Source organism: Sipha flava, unplaced genomic scaffold, assembly GCF_003268045.1.
Source record: "Sipha flava isolate LNK unplaced genomic scaffold, YSA_version1 41_pilon_pilon, whole genome shotgun sequence".
In the NCBI taxonomy this organism is placed as follows: domain Eukaryota; kingdom Metazoa; phylum Arthropoda; class Insecta; order Hemiptera; family Aphididae; genus Sipha; species Sipha flava.
In genome coordinates this window covers 2,367,738-2,386,068 of record NW_020273144.1, presented here as the reverse complement: position 1 = coordinate 2,386,068, position 18,331 = coordinate 2,367,738, and the positions used below count along the sequence as shown (strand labels likewise).

The following is an 18,331-nucleotide window of genomic DNA, read 5'->3' as shown; positions in this document are numbered from 1 at the left end:
GAGTGCGATTTTTAAAGAGATCCGTTGACGTGTAATAAAAATTAACAGAACAACAATATTATGTCATGTACGCGGCAGACGACGACCCGTACGGCACGCCGCACAGTATGGATGTACAGGGACACATGGGAAATTTATTTTATGGCATTTCTTAAACTTAATCAGTCATTACCCGATATCGCGTGCAGCTGTTGTCCCGAGTTTGATTACATGTTATAGCCATTAATTGCGGCCTACAGGCTATAGATGAATGCTGTTATGGGTAAAGTAAGTTTTGTCCAAGGCTTCGCAAAAGGTAACGCCAGCCCTGAATTTAGAACCATTTTAAAAATATCTTCAACGAAACACTACATCGCCACCCGTATGGCCGTATATCGATTGATACTATCATGAGTATTTCTTAATTTTATTTTACTCGACGACGCGACAGCTTTTTGTGGTCCGTCTGCCATCACAAGTTTTTTTTTAACACAAATTAGTAAATAATAATAATAACTAGATATGAGAGGTAGTTTGCCGATGGCATATTACTGGAAGTCCTCTTAGTACATTTTTTTTCGATCGGTTGAAATATGTGTGTATATTTATACGTATCTAAAGTTTTTAATTTTAAATTTGAAAAATTTGTCAAAATATACAAAATAATCCTAAACATTTTAAAATATTCAATCTCCTGAAAAATCTATCAAATATGCAAAAATATTCAAATTCAAATTTTAGATCTGATATCATGGCACCGAAAAACGAATTTATTCCGCGCTCTGCTATATTTAACAATAATTAAAAAAATTATACAAATGCTATAAGTCCCTAAGCCTAGTTATTAATTATTAGCTAGGTATATTTTATTTTAATGCGCTGTTTATCATTTGTTTGATGACCACCATCGAATTCAGTCCGTACGAAGGAGACATCCATCGTAAATAATTATAATTAATAATATATTTGCAGTGGCACCCAAGGGGGGGGTCAAGGCAGTTCAATTGAACCCGGTATATTAAGGGTGAGGTATCCTTAAGTTAGGAAACATCACAACATGTTTTAGTATATGAAGTGAATACCATAGAGTACGATGTTATAAATGGTTATAAATTATAACACAGGCAACAGGCACAATATGTTTACATTCTATAGTCATTCTAATAGTGGTACTGTAGAAGATACGTAAAATAGGTAGGTAATATAACTAATAGCAATAGCCAATAGGGAATAGGATAAAGCGGCCCATACACGATTAATATTATTGCTCAATGTTTACTTCAATAAATGTTTCAATTTTTTTTGCACATACACGATCAATAATATTGAATATATTGTTCAGTTCTGGTCAAAATATTTAATGGAGATAACACGATTATTGCTATTGCTATTGCTTTGTGATACAAATAACACAATAATATTGACAATCTATCAATAAATATCAACGATTTTGATTGCTTCAATATATTGAACTTGTCTTCAATATGATCCATACACTGTCCATAGACCCGGCTAAGTGTTTAAACAAACATAGACAAAATTTAGTTTTTGTCGCCCCTTACGTGTAAATATTTTATCAAATATTTTTTTTTATAAATAAAAATTATCCAGGAAAAATGCCGCCCTAGACGTGGGCCTATATCGACTACCCCTTGAGCCGGTCCTGCTGGTAATGCTAGTTCGCCTCGACATTAATAGTTTGTAAACTTATTGATTATCAGGTTACTGAAAAAGAAATTGAAAGACTACTTTTTGAATCAATGACGTTAATTATTTACATTGATTTTAAACGTTAATTGTACTAATTCTGGTAATGAATATTTTGGTGACATTTTTTCTGATTCCTTGTTGACTTCTGATATTGAAAATGAATTGTCAAATGAATCAAATCTCGAATTTCCCGAACAATTATAGCTAATAACCAGGGCTCATAAACTAATGCATTTGCATATAAATCTTGCCAAGTTGTGTTTAATACTAAATTACATAAAAACTTATTTCAAGGTACCACGATTAAATATGTGAAGTTTTATTTTGCATAGTTTTGCATATTTAGAGGTTTTTTTTGTTTATTTGGCATGATTGTGCATATTTCTATTTTATCGAGCATATATTTATAATTTTGATATTCCTATTCATAAAATTATATTAATGTGCATTTTTCTTGTGGAAATACTATGAAAGAATAAATAATGGACGAAAAAAGAAAAACAATTTGGGAATTCGGTCGCAACATAAAATGATTAAAAATAAAACTCTATTATATATATAATAGTTCTTTTCAGTTCATCAGTTTTGTATACACATTAAGCAAATGGAAAATATATATAACATTAAAAATAGATATTGTCAATTAAGATAAATAAGACAAATCTTCTAGATATTCGTACTTTAACAGTTTAACAATTAATTAATGGATTTTAAAAACTGTTTCAGTGGTTATTGTGACGTGTGTGCACGTTCGTTAGTAATATTATTAATTTTAGAATAAGAATACTCTATTATCAATGGTAATATCGAAGAATAATATTTTATCTATAACTTTAAAAAAATAAATGAATAACTCTTGTTAATTCAAAAATTGTCAATGATTTTTTATCATGTAGGATGTTGGTATTGCTATCAAAATATATTATATTTAGAATTAAAATATTTGTTTAGCTGAAATGTGGTATTTAATATATATGTATGGTTGGCGGTGAGTAGGGGTGAGGGACGAAGCCCCCTACGGGTCTGTGTTAAATAATTGCGCACGTGGAACGCAGTTTTCGAATCGTTGGACTGAGCTCCTCTACTTGATTTTTCCCAATTCGACAACTGTGAATCTATAAATAGAAGCTACTAATATTTGATTAAACCTATACGTGCAATCGATTCTGTTGGAATTTCGGACGGAAAAAAGTTTTAAATGCGCACAATAAAAATGTAAGGCTTCTATATAAAAATACTTATACAGGTTTACAAAAAGCGGGACAATGAGCGTCCCGCGGATACGCATCGCAGGACGTATTATTTGAACTCTGGAAACGGGACGTCCCGCCTCACGCAGCACGGTTGGCAACCCTAGTCCGAACCCCACATTGAAATTTCTACATACTCAACGGTTTAATAATAAATAGTATAATAATAGTATATAGTGTATTTTAATTTCCCATTATCTTCAATATACAAAGTTTATATATCATATAATATACCTATAATGTATAAACTATACTATAGTATATTAACAGTAGGTAATTTGTAGGTATTGAGTTAAACTATAATTATAATTAGAGAACAGATAATATAAAAATTTTGGACCCCCTCCCCACAATAAAACATTTCTGGATACGCTCCTGATTTAGGGATTATAATAAATAGCATATATAGGTATGTATACAAAATAAATTACCGCAGTTTGTATAATGTATCAGTTTTGTCGCACAATGTAAAATCTTTATTTTTTTTTTGACGCAGTTTACATACAGCCTAGTATTTATAATCAATGGTAGGTAGTTTGTACATATTATTATTATAAATAATCCGTGTTACTGGTGGTGAAGTTAATAATAATGATTAGTATTAGATTTTTATCGAAAGATTTCGTGGAATCAACCGACGTGTTTATGAAGTAACCGAAAAAATATATTTATAATTCACGGAAACGATAACACATTCTCGTACGCCCAGGAACATTTATAAATTACTTTTAAAATTGTATATTGTTACGGAAATATTAATAGTTTAAATAATACAGAGGTGGCTATATGATGATAACTATTTTTAAGTACTCAAAACCTCTTACGGTATAGGTATTTACAAGTATAGATGATAAACAATAATATAATTTATTAGATTGTTCTAAAACTGGTCCTACACGACTCGTGTTCCGGTTCCAAATATTTTAAGGATTTTTGGGTTCCAGAACCAATTCTTTTCGGTTCGGTTCCAGTCCTTGGTTTGTATATAGTGTTTAGTGGTGTATTGGATTTATTTTTTTTACTGATCGATAAACCGGTATTAAAATAATTTTAACTATATTATTTTATAAACTCATTCTACGTACCTATTCAGGTTAAAATAATCGCAACTTTATAGGTACTCAATTATTGGTTATTATCATTACTTAATGGAGTACAGCAATTATGTCAACAGTATTTCAGCCGAAAATATTTAATCCGAAAAGTATTATGTCGACAGTATTTTAGTCGATACTTAATTAAACGACAAATATTACAACAGACAATATTTCAACTGACCGTAATTTAGTCGACAGTATTTTAGCAGACAACACAATAAGTAGGTTTAGGGACTTCTAGGATTTGCATACTTTTTTTAATTATTGTTAAATATAGCAGAGTGCGAAATAAATTCGTTTCTCGGTACCATGATATCAGATCTAAAATTTGAATGTTCATATTTTTACATATTTGATAGATTTTGCAGTAGGGTGCATATTTTAAAATTGTTATGCTTATTTTTATAATTTTTCAAATTTTATTATTATTATTATTGATTTTTGTCTAATTCTTGTCAATAATACTATAAACCTGTATCGACCGCTGTATAACCCTGTATACCTGTATAACCCGCTGGATATCGACCGGATGTCGATATAGAATAATAGATTATTTGTTTAGTGTTCAGTTCAGTCGATTATTATCGGTCGTTGTTCTTGCGCTTCGCAACTACGCAACATCGAATCATACGTAAAACGTTGTATGCATATATTTTGTAACATTGTGTAATGCCGAAAGTACAAGTCTACTTGTAGCCAACTACAAAAAACACACACAATTTGTCATATAATACGTTACATTGGATTGTAAATAAGAGTCGATTGTAGAAAGCAAGAGACTTCATCAATTATTGTGATCTCCAGTTGATAATAATAATAATAATAAACACAATTCATAATAGTAATTCTATGAAACGATAACGCATGGACTAATAAGACGTATAATATACAAATAGATACACATCCGATAACGCGCAGTTAATGTAATTATCTAATTTTATCTTATTATAACTCACGCACACTAATATCGATTAACACACTCACATTCATGCACGGTTGGTGCGCCGCCGATACAACATGTGAATTTAATTGCCTACATTTTACTTCTTAATAAATGACCAGCACCGACCCTTTAATTAATAAGTTATTTACCATTTTTATAATTTTATGGAAAATTGAAAATTAATTATCTTAATTTTAATTAATTTAATAAAATCCTTAAGTATTTTTATTATTTTAATATATTATAACTTTGTTATGTTATTTAAGTAGTATTATCATTGATTATAAATACTATATTGTGTTTATAATCAATGGTATTATCTTTTCGTTGTCTTTTTCATTTTCATTTACTAAACCAAGTATTTAAATTGTAATTATAGTACATGAAATAATGTAAAAATATTTTATGAGTTTTGAGATAGGTATTTACACTTTTAACATTTAAATATTTATTTTTTTTATTATTCACATTTCTCCCCTCACACTCTCTATGTAGATTTTTTTCTAGAACATTTTTTGACTTGGAGGATCCCGAAAAAAATTGTACACTTGGCCTTAATTTGATTAAATTAAGCCCTGTACAGTTTACCAGTGGCGTATATAGGGGAGTTCCTCGTGAGCTACAGCTCCTCCCCCCAAAACTGTTTTGAAAAACTTAAAAATTATTTTAAATGTTTGTTATATTTTAATGGTGCTCTATGTTTATTTAGAAATAATTTATAAAAAAAAGTAAAAAAACGATTTTAACCTGGTTGAATTTAATTAATTTAATTGTACCTACTTCAATAGTTCAGTAAAATGTTTTAAGGTTCTCAATTTATGGTTCAATGCTTATTATTAAGAGTTAATTATATAATAAATAAATAAATTATAATTGTATAATAAGAGAATATTTTATTCATAGCATATTTTATAATAGAAATAGTCCAGTAGACATATATATATATATTAAATAGTCAAGTACCACATCATATATCCTTTGTTCATAAAAACAGGATTATACTAACTATAGGAAATACGTAAATAATGTGATCAGTTGAGACAATTTTTATTGCCTTTGTCAAATAGTTTTGGGAAATTCTGTAAATTAAATGTAGATAAGTACCTACTGTGTCTTGTTAGTAATTCTTAGTTAGCAGTGGCAATTTAACCCTGTCCATAGTAATCCCTCCCGAAAATAAAATATTTTCTGTATATGCCACTGCAGTTTACCTATAATTTCGTTGAAAGTAGTACAATGAAACATTCGATTTTGGAAAAAATATCTAAAGATGTAAGAACTAAGTTACTTACTTTAAAGTCGTGTTCTATTACTCGCTGGGGTTGTCAAACAGAAGCAGTCAAATTAGTACTGAATAACTATGAATTTTTGTTTTTAGCCATAGAGAAAATCTGAAATGTGTACAAAAGGCATGGGATTAAAATACCAATAAAAAAATTTTAAATATATTTATTGGATTGTATTTATTGAATTCCAAATTACATTTAATATTAAAAACAAGTTCTTTATTACAACCATCAAACATGGATCTTATATTAGCAAATAAATAGTGTACAGTCTTTAATACAAAATTTAGTAACTATGAGCAGGACCGTATTGAGGTCTAGTGGCGTCCCTGGCGAATCTCTGTATCTCTGTATCCCACTCCCCCCATGGGAAATTAGCATTTTTTTACAAAAAATCATTTGAGATACATAATATACATAATAAAGCATGTATAAAAACATGGTGTACAAGAAAATAATGACTAATAAACTTTAATAACTATTTGTAGTACTTTAAAATATAAACGAACATGTGATTTTCTTCAAATGTTTTTGTTTTACAATTGTGTTAGATGGTTTTCAGTTTATTTAGTACAAAACTACAATGGTACTTTTCTTGCTTTTATAGAGGCAAATTTATCAAACGAAATTATTTTAACTACATCTTTTTCATATTTCGTGAAAAATATTACATAAGTAGTGATTAAATTTGCGCTCCTCTTAGAACTGCGCCCCTGGCTCATGACCTGCATTGATTATGGTCCTGACTATGAGGAATAGTGACGAATACTTTAAAAATATTTATCGACATTCAATAGAACTAAATAATAGGAATGGTGTAAAAGTATCGGAAGTAGTTAATAGAAAAGTGTCAACTCGTTTAAACAAAATGTCAAATTCTTTTTTTTTTTAACTAAATATGATTAAATTAAAATAAGTGTATACAAACACTTGTTTGATGAATCAATTTATGGTCTCAACTCAAGATTTAATCAGTAACTGTACAATTAGTTCAAGCTGTAGTAAGATTCATCTAGACTCTACACCTAAAATTTTATTGAAATTTGCAAATGTCCCTGTAGAGATATTACAATCTGAGATAAAGCTATTCAAATATTTACCCACTACCGATGGTAAATCAGATATAAATACTAATAATGAATCAGTATACTCATTACTAGGGAACGGATTTATATGTAAATGCATATTTTTATTAAAACGAGATATTTAAGATTCGATAAGAAATGTTTATGATTTAAACCATTCCTATTAAAATGATGATACTTTTATTTTACATATTTTTACATATTTTGGTATAATTACATATTTTTACATATTTTGGTATAATTACATATTTTTACATATTTTACTAATTTTTAAATATTTTTAAACATATTTTTATCATTTCATCATTCATACGTCTTCTTTGAACGAAAATACAAAAAATTATTTCAAAATTAGATCCAGAAACTTCTATCGCTATTGGAAAAGCTCAAAATATTATGCTAAATGAAACATTGAAAATTATTTAATTTTAATTAAAAATAATTTAACAAAATTATTAATAAAAAATATGTCCCCAAAAGATAGTATGCAAATTGTTGAATCAGCGATTAAAACTCGTAAACGAACCAATAGATGTTGTAAAAAAGAAAATTCATGCTGTTACAGAAAAAAATTCCAGGCAATATTGATTTTAAAACAATCAATGACATAATGAGTGGCAGACACCCTTCTAAAAATTTGGAATTATCGCCTTCTGATAGTACGCACTTGAAATATGTTTTTAATACATCGGTTGATATGAAACGATAATTTAGCCGTTTTAAAAATATTTTGATACCTAGTAGGCGACATTTAACATTTGATAATTTAAAAGATATTGTAATAATTCAATGCAACAAATCATTTTGATAATTTAATAATAATAATCACTTTTTTTTCCCCACATATTTGGATGTTTTTAGCACATATTTTATAAATTATACTTACATATATATGTAAATATTTCTGTATTTTTATTATATATAAATCCGTTCCCTACTCATTACTATATTATATGAAAGCAAATAATTACAAAAAATCATTTAATGGATTTTTCAATGAACTAAAATTATTTAGAGTAATATCAGCTACAAGTTGTTCCTGCAAACGGGTATTTTCTAAATTAACAATAGTAAAAAATAAATTAAGGAGTATATCAAAACCGACTTAATAATTTATTTTTAATGTTTACTGAACTAAAACTAACATCTATTATAATTATTGACATGGTCATTTACGAATTCAAAAGTATAGAAAATAGGAGAAATAGTTTATGATTCTTTAATTGAAATTATTACACAATTAAGTTCATATAATCTGTAGTCAAATCATAAATAAGTGTTAAAAGTCGGATATTTTAAACCTTTTCGATATCAGTTATTTAGTTGTTAGTATATAATTATTAATCAAAATCGAAATATTTAGGAAGTACTCATTTTTATATTAAAAGACAAATGTTTGTATGAAATTCGCGCAGTTTGTAGGCAGCTGACATTTTTCCTAAATATTAATCAGTTATAGTTTGATAACACTATCATTTCAATGTAACTTAATTACCAACCATAATGCCTTTGTTTTTTTGCAAAAGTTGTAAAATTAAAAGTTCAACCTTTTACTACTTTATGTTAATCTATAATATCTATCTTATAATTTTGTTCGATTACTATATTAACCATCTACAGAAATGTAAACCGAACTATTAGACTTTGACTAATTGATTAAAATACAAAATGTGTAGAAATTTAAATATATATTCAACGAACACAATAATCACATGTACACTTTACATTAACATATACAAATTTAAAATATATCCACAGTAATACTCGTATAATGTGGTTATTCAGTAATATACCTTTGTAAAAAAATTTTTGAGGACAGCTCCAGTATGTACTACTAAATTTATTTCATATATTCATGGTTTATGTTAAAAAATATTTAAACAATAAACAAATTTATTTTATTCATTATCATAATCTTTTTATTTATGAATAATATTTTATCACATAAAACAATATTGGTAATACATTTCGTGTTATCTGTGGTAATACACAATTATAAATATATTTTTAACTAAATTTAAAAAATATATTTAAATTTACTCATTTCAAAACAGAAATTGATAATGCAATAGTAAAAACATCACACATTTATACAATCATAAAAATAAGAAATATTTTATGCATTATGTATTCAAAAATAAGATTGTTTTTTTTCCATTATTAAGTCAGTCTGTCAATGATAAAAAACAATTAATTAATAAAAATATTTGATTATAGAAAACGTGTAATATAGATTTACAATAATATTACAAACAAAACATTCAATAAACTGTTAAAATAGAATAAATTAAACCTATTATTACTATTCAATAATAATAATAATAATAATATATATAATTTTGTAAATAGATGCTAAAAATAACAACAAATAACTGTAATAAAATGTTTTAAATATTAGTTAAATTTATAACACTTTTATACGTTAAACAATTAAAAATTATTTTACTCATACCATGGCAAATGTAAATAAAATATAAAACAATAACTTGTTGAAAATTTGTCACAAAATGTTAACCTATTACTAAGTAGAAATATAAAGTTTTATGTGTACTGTATTCATGCTCAAAAATAACTTTAAAAATTGTAACTTATTAACCAATAAATTAGTTAATTAGTTAAAGATTTAATTTTTTTTTTTTATCAAAACTAAAATTATTAATCCAATTATGGACACAAATTTTCAAAAAGTCAAAAAATAAAAAAAAAATAATAAATAAATAAAATGAATGATACATTAATATAAAATTTGAAGTAAATCAACGTTTTTACACAACATAAACTAAGTATGGCAGTGGATACATTAATTAATATGGTCCACATGGTATTAGTATATAAAAACATTTAATAATTAGTAGTTCAATTAAGTACAAAACAAACACTAATTTTCCACTTATGAACAATATTTGTAAATTAACTATTCTGGATACATAGAAATATTTATAAAATATTATTTTTAATTAAACTAATATAAATGTTTGTTTTCAGTAATCATGTAATAAAATAAATTAAAGGTACAATCAAGCAAAATCGTAATATTTTTTTTTTTTTTTTTAACTGGTTAGTAATATAAAATAAAAGCTTTAAATTTAATATAAAATTAACAATTTAAGTGTTAAGAAAATAACATAATGAGATCTGAAATAGGATACAAAACCATTTGGAACATATATTCTAAAACTAAATATTATAACAAAATTTAAGGGAATCAAATTATATTATTTTAGGCTTAACTAAGTCTATGTTATTTTTGATAATCTAATAGAGGGAATATGAATAGTGGAATTAAGTGATGAGCAATCTTCAATTTTTTTTGGAATATTATAAAACCATTTTCCAATTTTCTCATGATTCATATTTGATATAATTTTTAAAGAATCATTAATTGACAGTGAACATTTAAACCTAGGGTTATTTATCGAGGCTATTTTTTCATGAATTTGTTCAATGATAGGTCTAGAATTAGAAATATAGGTTTGTGTAGGATAGTAAGAAATTTCATTAGAGAGTTTTCGTCGTAATTCAGGATGTTCAAATGTAAATATTTGATTATCTGAAAAGCTTTTTGATTCAGTTTCATTACTGAAGCTTGGCTTTCTGACCACGCGTATACATCGTTGAACAGGAATTGACTTTTCTGGGATTTCTTGATCATCAGATGATATTGAAATATGACTATCATTATCACTTGAAGGATTTTTCCTTTTTGAATGAGATACTCTTTTGAGGCGTATTATAACAGGTGGTTTATTATTGGATACATTTATATTATTATTAGAATTATTTTTTGTAGTTGATGGTTTGTTGTTTACAACTTCTACTTTATATATATCTTTAGGCAATATTTTTTGATGTGTTTTATGTTTTCGTTTCGTTTTTTTATGTGATGATTTAGGTAGTTTACTAGGCCTTTTTTGAGGTAAAAATGTAATGGTAGTTGAACGATATTTTCTCTTTAAACTTTGTTCATTTAAATTATAGGAATTTTTGTCACCAAATGAACATGTCTAAAAAATATACAAAAATGTTAGTTCTGAATATAGTATACACAGTATTCATTTACTATTTTATTATTGAAAAATTATTTGTTAAAAAGATTCTTCTAAGAAATATTTGTAGGGATTTAAGCCCAATATGTTTTATTGTGTCAAGGGCTTATTGATTTTAATTACTTTAACAGTAATTTACCTATATACTTGAATTATAATAGATTAACTATTAATTACCATATAAAATTGGTTGTGTGAGAAATTTATTACAAATTTATATTTATAAAATTATGCTTTACTATCAAGTGTATTATATTATGATAATATACAATTATCATAATCAAAATTTGATAAACTCAATAATAAAGCATAGCTATATTAAAATTTAGAAATGTTTAATAAATTAATAAATAAATTTGGAACTTTAATGTCTTTAATGCAAATGACAGTGTCCTTTTTTTTATCGGAGTTCATTAAAAACATGAAATACCTTTTAAAAAAATGTGTCATTATTAATCCTTACCACATTATTTTGTTTATTATTATCTGAATCAGAATCAACTATTGTAATAACTGTGTTCTCAACACAATTTTTGACATTTGATTGTTCCATAATTACATTTTCATCTTTACTAATTTTTCTAATAATAATAAATATAATTAATTCAAAAATTTATATGAATTTGTTGATAAATTATAAAACATACTTCTCAGGTTCAAAGTGATTAAAAATTACATTTAAAGGCCTCTCATTAATAAGCTCATCCAATTCATGAAATCTATTTTCGTCTTGACTTTCCCTCATGTGTTTTTTTGTATTTATATGTTCTTTATAATTCATAAAAGGCATATCACATAATTCACACATTCCACCAATTTCTGAGGTACTAAGAAAATTACCATCAAAGTTTATATTATTATTAAATAAAAAGGAAAGATTCAAAATTATTTTACCTATATTGATCAGAAGAATATTCATCGCCACTTATATCTCCATTAAAACTATTTTGAGTTTGAATTATTGGTTTACTTTTAGATAATGTATCTCCTAAATCTGGCCACTTAGGAATAAATTCAAACACAGGACATTGTCCTTGATCCATTGATTCTATTTTTAAACTAACTTTTCCTCTTAAAACACTTGCAACTTTGTCTGTAGGTTTTTTGTTAACACGATGTTTTTTCAGTGAAAATTTTAGCAAACGCTGAAACTATATTATAACAAATAAAATTTAAATTATAATTTGTGAGTTAAGTATTTATTCATACCTGTTTAGCTGATAAAATCTTTATGTTGAAGAGATTAGCTTTATTAATTAGATCAACTGAATTAGTGCATTTAGAAGATGAGACATTTTGTACTTCAATATCTCTTTTACACTAGAGTTTCAAAAAGTAAAACTATATTTATTAAAAATATTAAAAATAAAAATTTTAGAACTAAAAAATATTCATGTTCATACATTACTTAATTCTGAACCATTTTTATGTTTAACTCTTTCATCGCTTGATATATCTGATATTAAATAATCAGTATTTTTTTCTAGCGATTGAATTATTTTCTATAAAGTTAAAAATGTATTAATTAAATCATTTAATTTATTAAAAAAAAAAAAAAGATAAAAATATTAACTTCAATAAATGTTGTTTATTGAGAGTAAAACTCAGCATTACCAATGACAGACATTAATAAATTCATTATGAATTAAAAATTAAGTTTTACTGTCTGTTTTTTATTGCTTAGAAAAATTTATACTATATGTATCCTTTTACATAGAAAAATATTTAAACCATAAAATAACAGATTTCAAATAATTTTTTTTATTTCCTAATATTTATTCTTTATAGCAAAAATTAATTTTCATAATTCTCAATGTAGAAGAAACCTCAGAAATTACATAAATCAAAAAAAAAAAAAAAAAAATGTATTATAATACTTCTTTCTAAATTATCTAATAAAAATAATAAATTTCTATTACAATACATTAAATTATTTTATAATATTAAATGTAACAATATTATAAATTACAATTTAATTTAATGTAAAAATTTATATTTATTTAATAACAATATGTTGAATTAATGCATTTATTTTAAATATTTATAAAATGTAAAATCAATTAAAAATGAAATAATTGTTACCTCATACATAAATATTTTTCCCTATAAGATAATGAAACATTTTTATGAATTCAAGTGAAATGGTAAATTATTTATATATAAACATTTAAATATTATAAAACTTGTATTATAAGTGGTGCTAATTAAAGTCCAAATATCTATTGATGTTAAATAATAAATAATAATTAAAAATCCAATGTTAATATTTAATTTTATACAAAACAAAATACACATTTATAAATACTTACTCCTCCATATAAACATATGAGCTTTTCTATTTTCGAATTAACTTTTTTATCAACAATGTTAATTAGAAATGTTTTATCGTAGAGTATTAATCTTTTATGTTTGCTTGAAGTACCTAGAACTAAATATTAAAAGTAAATTAGTATTTTGAATACATATTTGAAAATTTTTAAATACATTTTCAAGTAAGTTCAGTTACTAAAATAACATTAATCAAAATTAATGATCAAAGTATAAATATAGTAATAACCCAATTTTATAACAATAAAATTATAAAATAAAATAGTAATTCAAATGACTGATGAAGAAATAGTTTATTCATTTTTAATATTTTGTTTAGTTCATTTTTTTAAATAATTGATTAAATCACATAAAAAAAAAAAAACATATATTGGTACAAATTAATAATTCTATAATACATGCAATATTATTTAAACTGCAAATTAGCTTTTAATCTATTTTATTATTTTATGAAAGTTTTATAAATTATGCTGAAGCATTGTAACTCGAGACAAATTATATTTATAATTTTAATTTAATTTAAATGAAAGTATTAATTAGTGTCGCAGTATTTAAAGGCATCGCCCATTTGCACCAAAAAAAATGAATTAGTTTTGGGTACAGCTAATTTGCGCCAAAATAAAAAAAGGTATGTTTTTTCAGACAGCTAATTTGCGCCAAATTTACCTATGTAAACATTTTAAATTAACGACTTGGTTAATTCTTATATTTTAAAGATGTCGTATCTATAACGTATAGTAAAGTTATTTTTATAAGTCTATAAATTTTAGAGCTTAATTTATTGCGTCGAAAGATAAAGTAAGTACTATTAACTATTACACTAATTAATAACTAATTTCAATTTGTATTACTCGATAAAAAATGTGTATTATACAGCTATTATTATTATTTTAAAAACTTTGTATAATTAACAATGATTTAAATAAAATTGTATTAATTATTATTTGAGAAAAAAAAATATATTACTTTATTATAGTTACACCACGTAAATTTGGCGCAAATGGGTCACCCTCATATTAAATGTGAGTCGTAAGTACATTAAAGGTCAGTTGGTATGACATAAAAATCTATGTAGTATTTAATATTTATAAATTAGGAATTTAATTGATTAAATTAAAATTGATTAATATTTAGATTATTAAGATCATTGACAACTCGTGCTATGGTGCACAAGAGCATGTGAATCATCCACAAAAATTATTAGATTCCTATATTATATTACAATGGGTCATTATATACATAATCTGTTGTAATTAACAAAAATATTTGTCAAAAAAAAAGTTTTGGTAACTTTTCGTCTTAAGAAGTATGTCTATTAACAATTAAATAATTAATGGATCATACATTCACTGTGCTCCAGGCGGCCATAAAAAATTATCTACATGCGTTATCACATTGGTTAGTAATACATGGTAATTTAGAGTACAATTGATGTGTGTACCGAACTTATTTTTATTATTCCACGTATCACATCAAATGTGGAAACAATATTTTGTATTTATGTCTCATATTATTTTATTTATTAGATATAATATCTTATTTTTTTCCAATATATTTTTATTTTACAGTGACGAAGAGCTTAGGGAATTTGAGAAAATTATATGCTGATAAGTATGTTATATGTACCCATACCTATAGTAAAATTAATATTTTTTTTTACCTATCTACATAAGTATCTTATAAATTATTTGTGCACCACCTTATATGAACCAGGAGCCACCGCTGATTAACTAATTTTAAAGTTAACGTTTGTTAGTTGTAAGAAATTTTCATCATGATGAATGTCAACCTACACATTATATAATGTTTTTAAATAAAATAATATTAACTACTACATTCATATACATTTTTAAGTATTGAAACATATGAATACATTTTTGATTACTAATGAGGTATTTATTATTTACAGTTCAAACTTGCCAAGAAAAGAAGTAAATGAAAATCAAATAATAAATATTCATATGTTAGTAACTATATTTTTTGGAAAGACAAAAACAGATCAAAACTTAAAATTAAGGAATTTTCTTTCTTGGGTGATTAATATAGAATTTCATAGGAATCTATAAGTGTGAAATAAAAAGTTAAAAACCTATAAATGAATTAACAACACATTTGAAAATCTTATTAAAGTTTTAACTGCAGGCTTATATTTTATAATATTAAAACTTCTACTTATATATACAGAAACTAAGAAATCTTTAAGTTGGTTTAGATGTCCTCTTCCATAATGATAGTAATTTGTTTAAGAATACTGTTTTTTAATGTAAAAAAAAAAAAAAAAAATACATCATGTTATAACAAACCAAAAATTTTGATTATAATAATTTGTTTTATCCATTCCATTACTTTTAAAGAATTATTTTCTATACCATATATATTACACATGTAGCAATAATAATGATACGATGGTATGACTTAATAAATGCGTAGTGTAGACACAAAGAAAATGGCGAATTCATCTTAAGAACAGCCATCCAGTAATATAATAATAAAAATCCAGGGCACCAAGACGATTAAATTTTCAAAGTTGACTTACCTGAGTGATCCGCTGAAGGTTGGTGGTTTAGGTTTTCGGAACTCATCTCGTTTTTGTGAACTCGACTACACAGAGTGCCGACTGGATTCGGGCTCTACGATATTTTCCCGAAGACGTAGCACGTACGACACGGATGGCCGACAGAAGTAGAGAACAGCTGTTGGCCTCTCACAGACCTTTTGCTGAGAATCGGGCCGTCTGCCAGTTTTCGGGCAGAGCGGGGAGGGGAACCTGAACGTCGCAATCGTGACGGTATAGGTAGGTACGGCAGAAAAAATTAAAATAAAACCTGATAACGATAGTAGTGTAGATGCGGCAGTAGCGCGAGAGGAAATTGAGACAACGCGAGTACAAGAATACAGAGTTACCGCACTACGAGTGCGAGCGACAGCGTCACAGGCAATGGGAAATGAGCGACGAACACCGACGACGGCAATCGCGGTGGCGATAACGACGCGGTGCGCGCGCGCATGCGTACTCCTATCGCATGTACGGTGTACGCGGCGTGGTGCCCCGTCAAACGTATCAACGTATCGCTGCAAAGTGGAAAGCGTCGCTTGTCGCTAGAGCATTGCCAAATTTCAAAAATAAAAATACGACGAATAAAAAAAAAAGTTTATATATATATATATATATCAATGAACTTGGTAGTTCTGCGTTTGAATGTGAATGTCGACATTTTACAAGGAGATACGAAAATAACAACACGCGCTTGTACACCTAATTCGACGACAACAAGCATAAAATTGCGACATGCGCAGTCGGAAAGTTGGCGAAGAGAGAAAATGCGATCGACGTTGTTGTATCTACTCCCGGTTATTTCAATTTATAACACCTTTAATGTCTTTAATTGTTGTCGTATCGATGTCTGATAACTAAAAATTTATTTTACTAAATTCTTGGTCACAATAGTTCACTATTATTAATATTATGTTCAAATGTTCAAAGGACGTACAGGGCAGATCTTGCGAAAAGTGGAATTTTTTAAGATTTCGGCACAATTTTGAAGAATAAGACGTTCTCGTAAAACCGGGATGACCAACAGGTCAATCGTGAATCTGATTACCTTTCATTTTTTTTGTCCAACTCACGAATATAGAAATTTAATTGACAACAATTAATTGAGCCAGTATATAGTAATAAATAGGGTTCGGAAGTTGATGCGTTTTGCATTTTTTTTCGAACTTTTTAAACGATGCTTTCCTGGCCACAAATGTGTTTCATTAGCATATGAATCCGAATAACTAATTTTTATTTCGCATTTTTTTTTTTGCATTTTTCGGTGTTTGTTACTTTTTAAGTAATTTTTTGACATTTAAGTAATTTTCCCACATTTATAGTCTTTTTACTGATTTCACACTAGTTCACTTCTTATCAACCATTATGCCGATAACTTGAGACCACGGTTTAAGATAGAATCTATCTTAAACCGTGCTTAAGACTTATTCGATTTTATCTCGTTGATTACAGTCGTCGCGTCATTGTCATGTTATAGTGAATAATACCTATTATATCCAAATTTTATTATTTTTTCGTAATTTTTTTCGAAATTACGAAAATTAAAACGTCGGTTAGTGCTCGTCTGCGTCTCCCAATCACTTCAGAGGACGTGGAGAAAAGTTTTTCCAAATATAAATATTTATAAACCCAGTGGCGGAACTAGATTCTTGGAGGCCCGTGTTAAAAATGTTCGTGGCGAATTGCTAGGAGAGAATTAAAAAAAAAAACTAACAATTTTGTTTTTCTCATGTAACATCTTTATTCTTTAATATATGTACAGTCGAGTCGCGATACCTCGAACCTTGATAATTCAAAAAACTTGACAACTCGAATTGTGTTTTATTCCCCTAGAAAATTCTTCCCTATAAATTAGTTAGATATCTCAAATAATACATAACTCGAAGTGAATTTTTATACCCCTTCAACATCGAGTTATCGCGACTCGACTGTATAATATAAAGTACTGCAATATACTTTGAATATATTTATAAGTAGGTAAATATTGAAAGTAAGTTGTGAATATTTTTTTCGGCTTTGGTTTTGTGCAAAAGTATTGATCAATGCCGACATA

The 18,331-nt window shown here is 26.5% G+C and overlaps 1 protein-coding gene across 1 annotated transcript; it reads right to left on the bottom strand.

Annotated features, from left to right (window-relative positions):
• Positions 1-10,537: 10,537 nt before the first annotated feature.
• Positions 10,538-16,695, bottom strand: LOC112688935. Its single transcript, XM_025562369.1, has 8 exons — positions 16,261-16,695; positions 13,706-13,824; positions 12,800-12,898; positions 12,606-12,716; positions 12,291-12,547; positions 12,044-12,223; positions 11,860-11,977; positions 10,538-11,354 (listed from the first exon to the last, which is right to left on the bottom strand). Exons 1-8 carry the CDS (start codon positions 16,304-16,306, stop codon positions 10,587-10,589), a joined length of 1,698 nt encoding a protein of 565 aa, XP_025418154.1. The 5' UTR covers positions 16,307-16,695; the 3' UTR covers positions 10,538-10,586.
• Positions 16,696-18,331: the final 1,636 nt, after the last annotated feature.

Bases quoted from the DNA above. Each gene is read 5' to 3' on its own strand.
- LOC112688935 (XM_025562369.1), bottom strand. From the start codon at position 16,306: ATGAGTTCCGAAAACCTAAACCACCAACCTTCAGCGGATCACTCAG. The intron at 12,899-13,705 runs GTAAGTATTTAT...TTAACTTTATAG, and splicing joins TCATATGTTTATATGGAGGA to AAAATAATTCAATCGCTAGA. The intron at 11,355-11,859 runs GTAAGGATTAAT...TATATTTTTTAG, and splicing joins ATAATAAACAAAATAATGTG to ACATGTTCATTTGGTGACAA.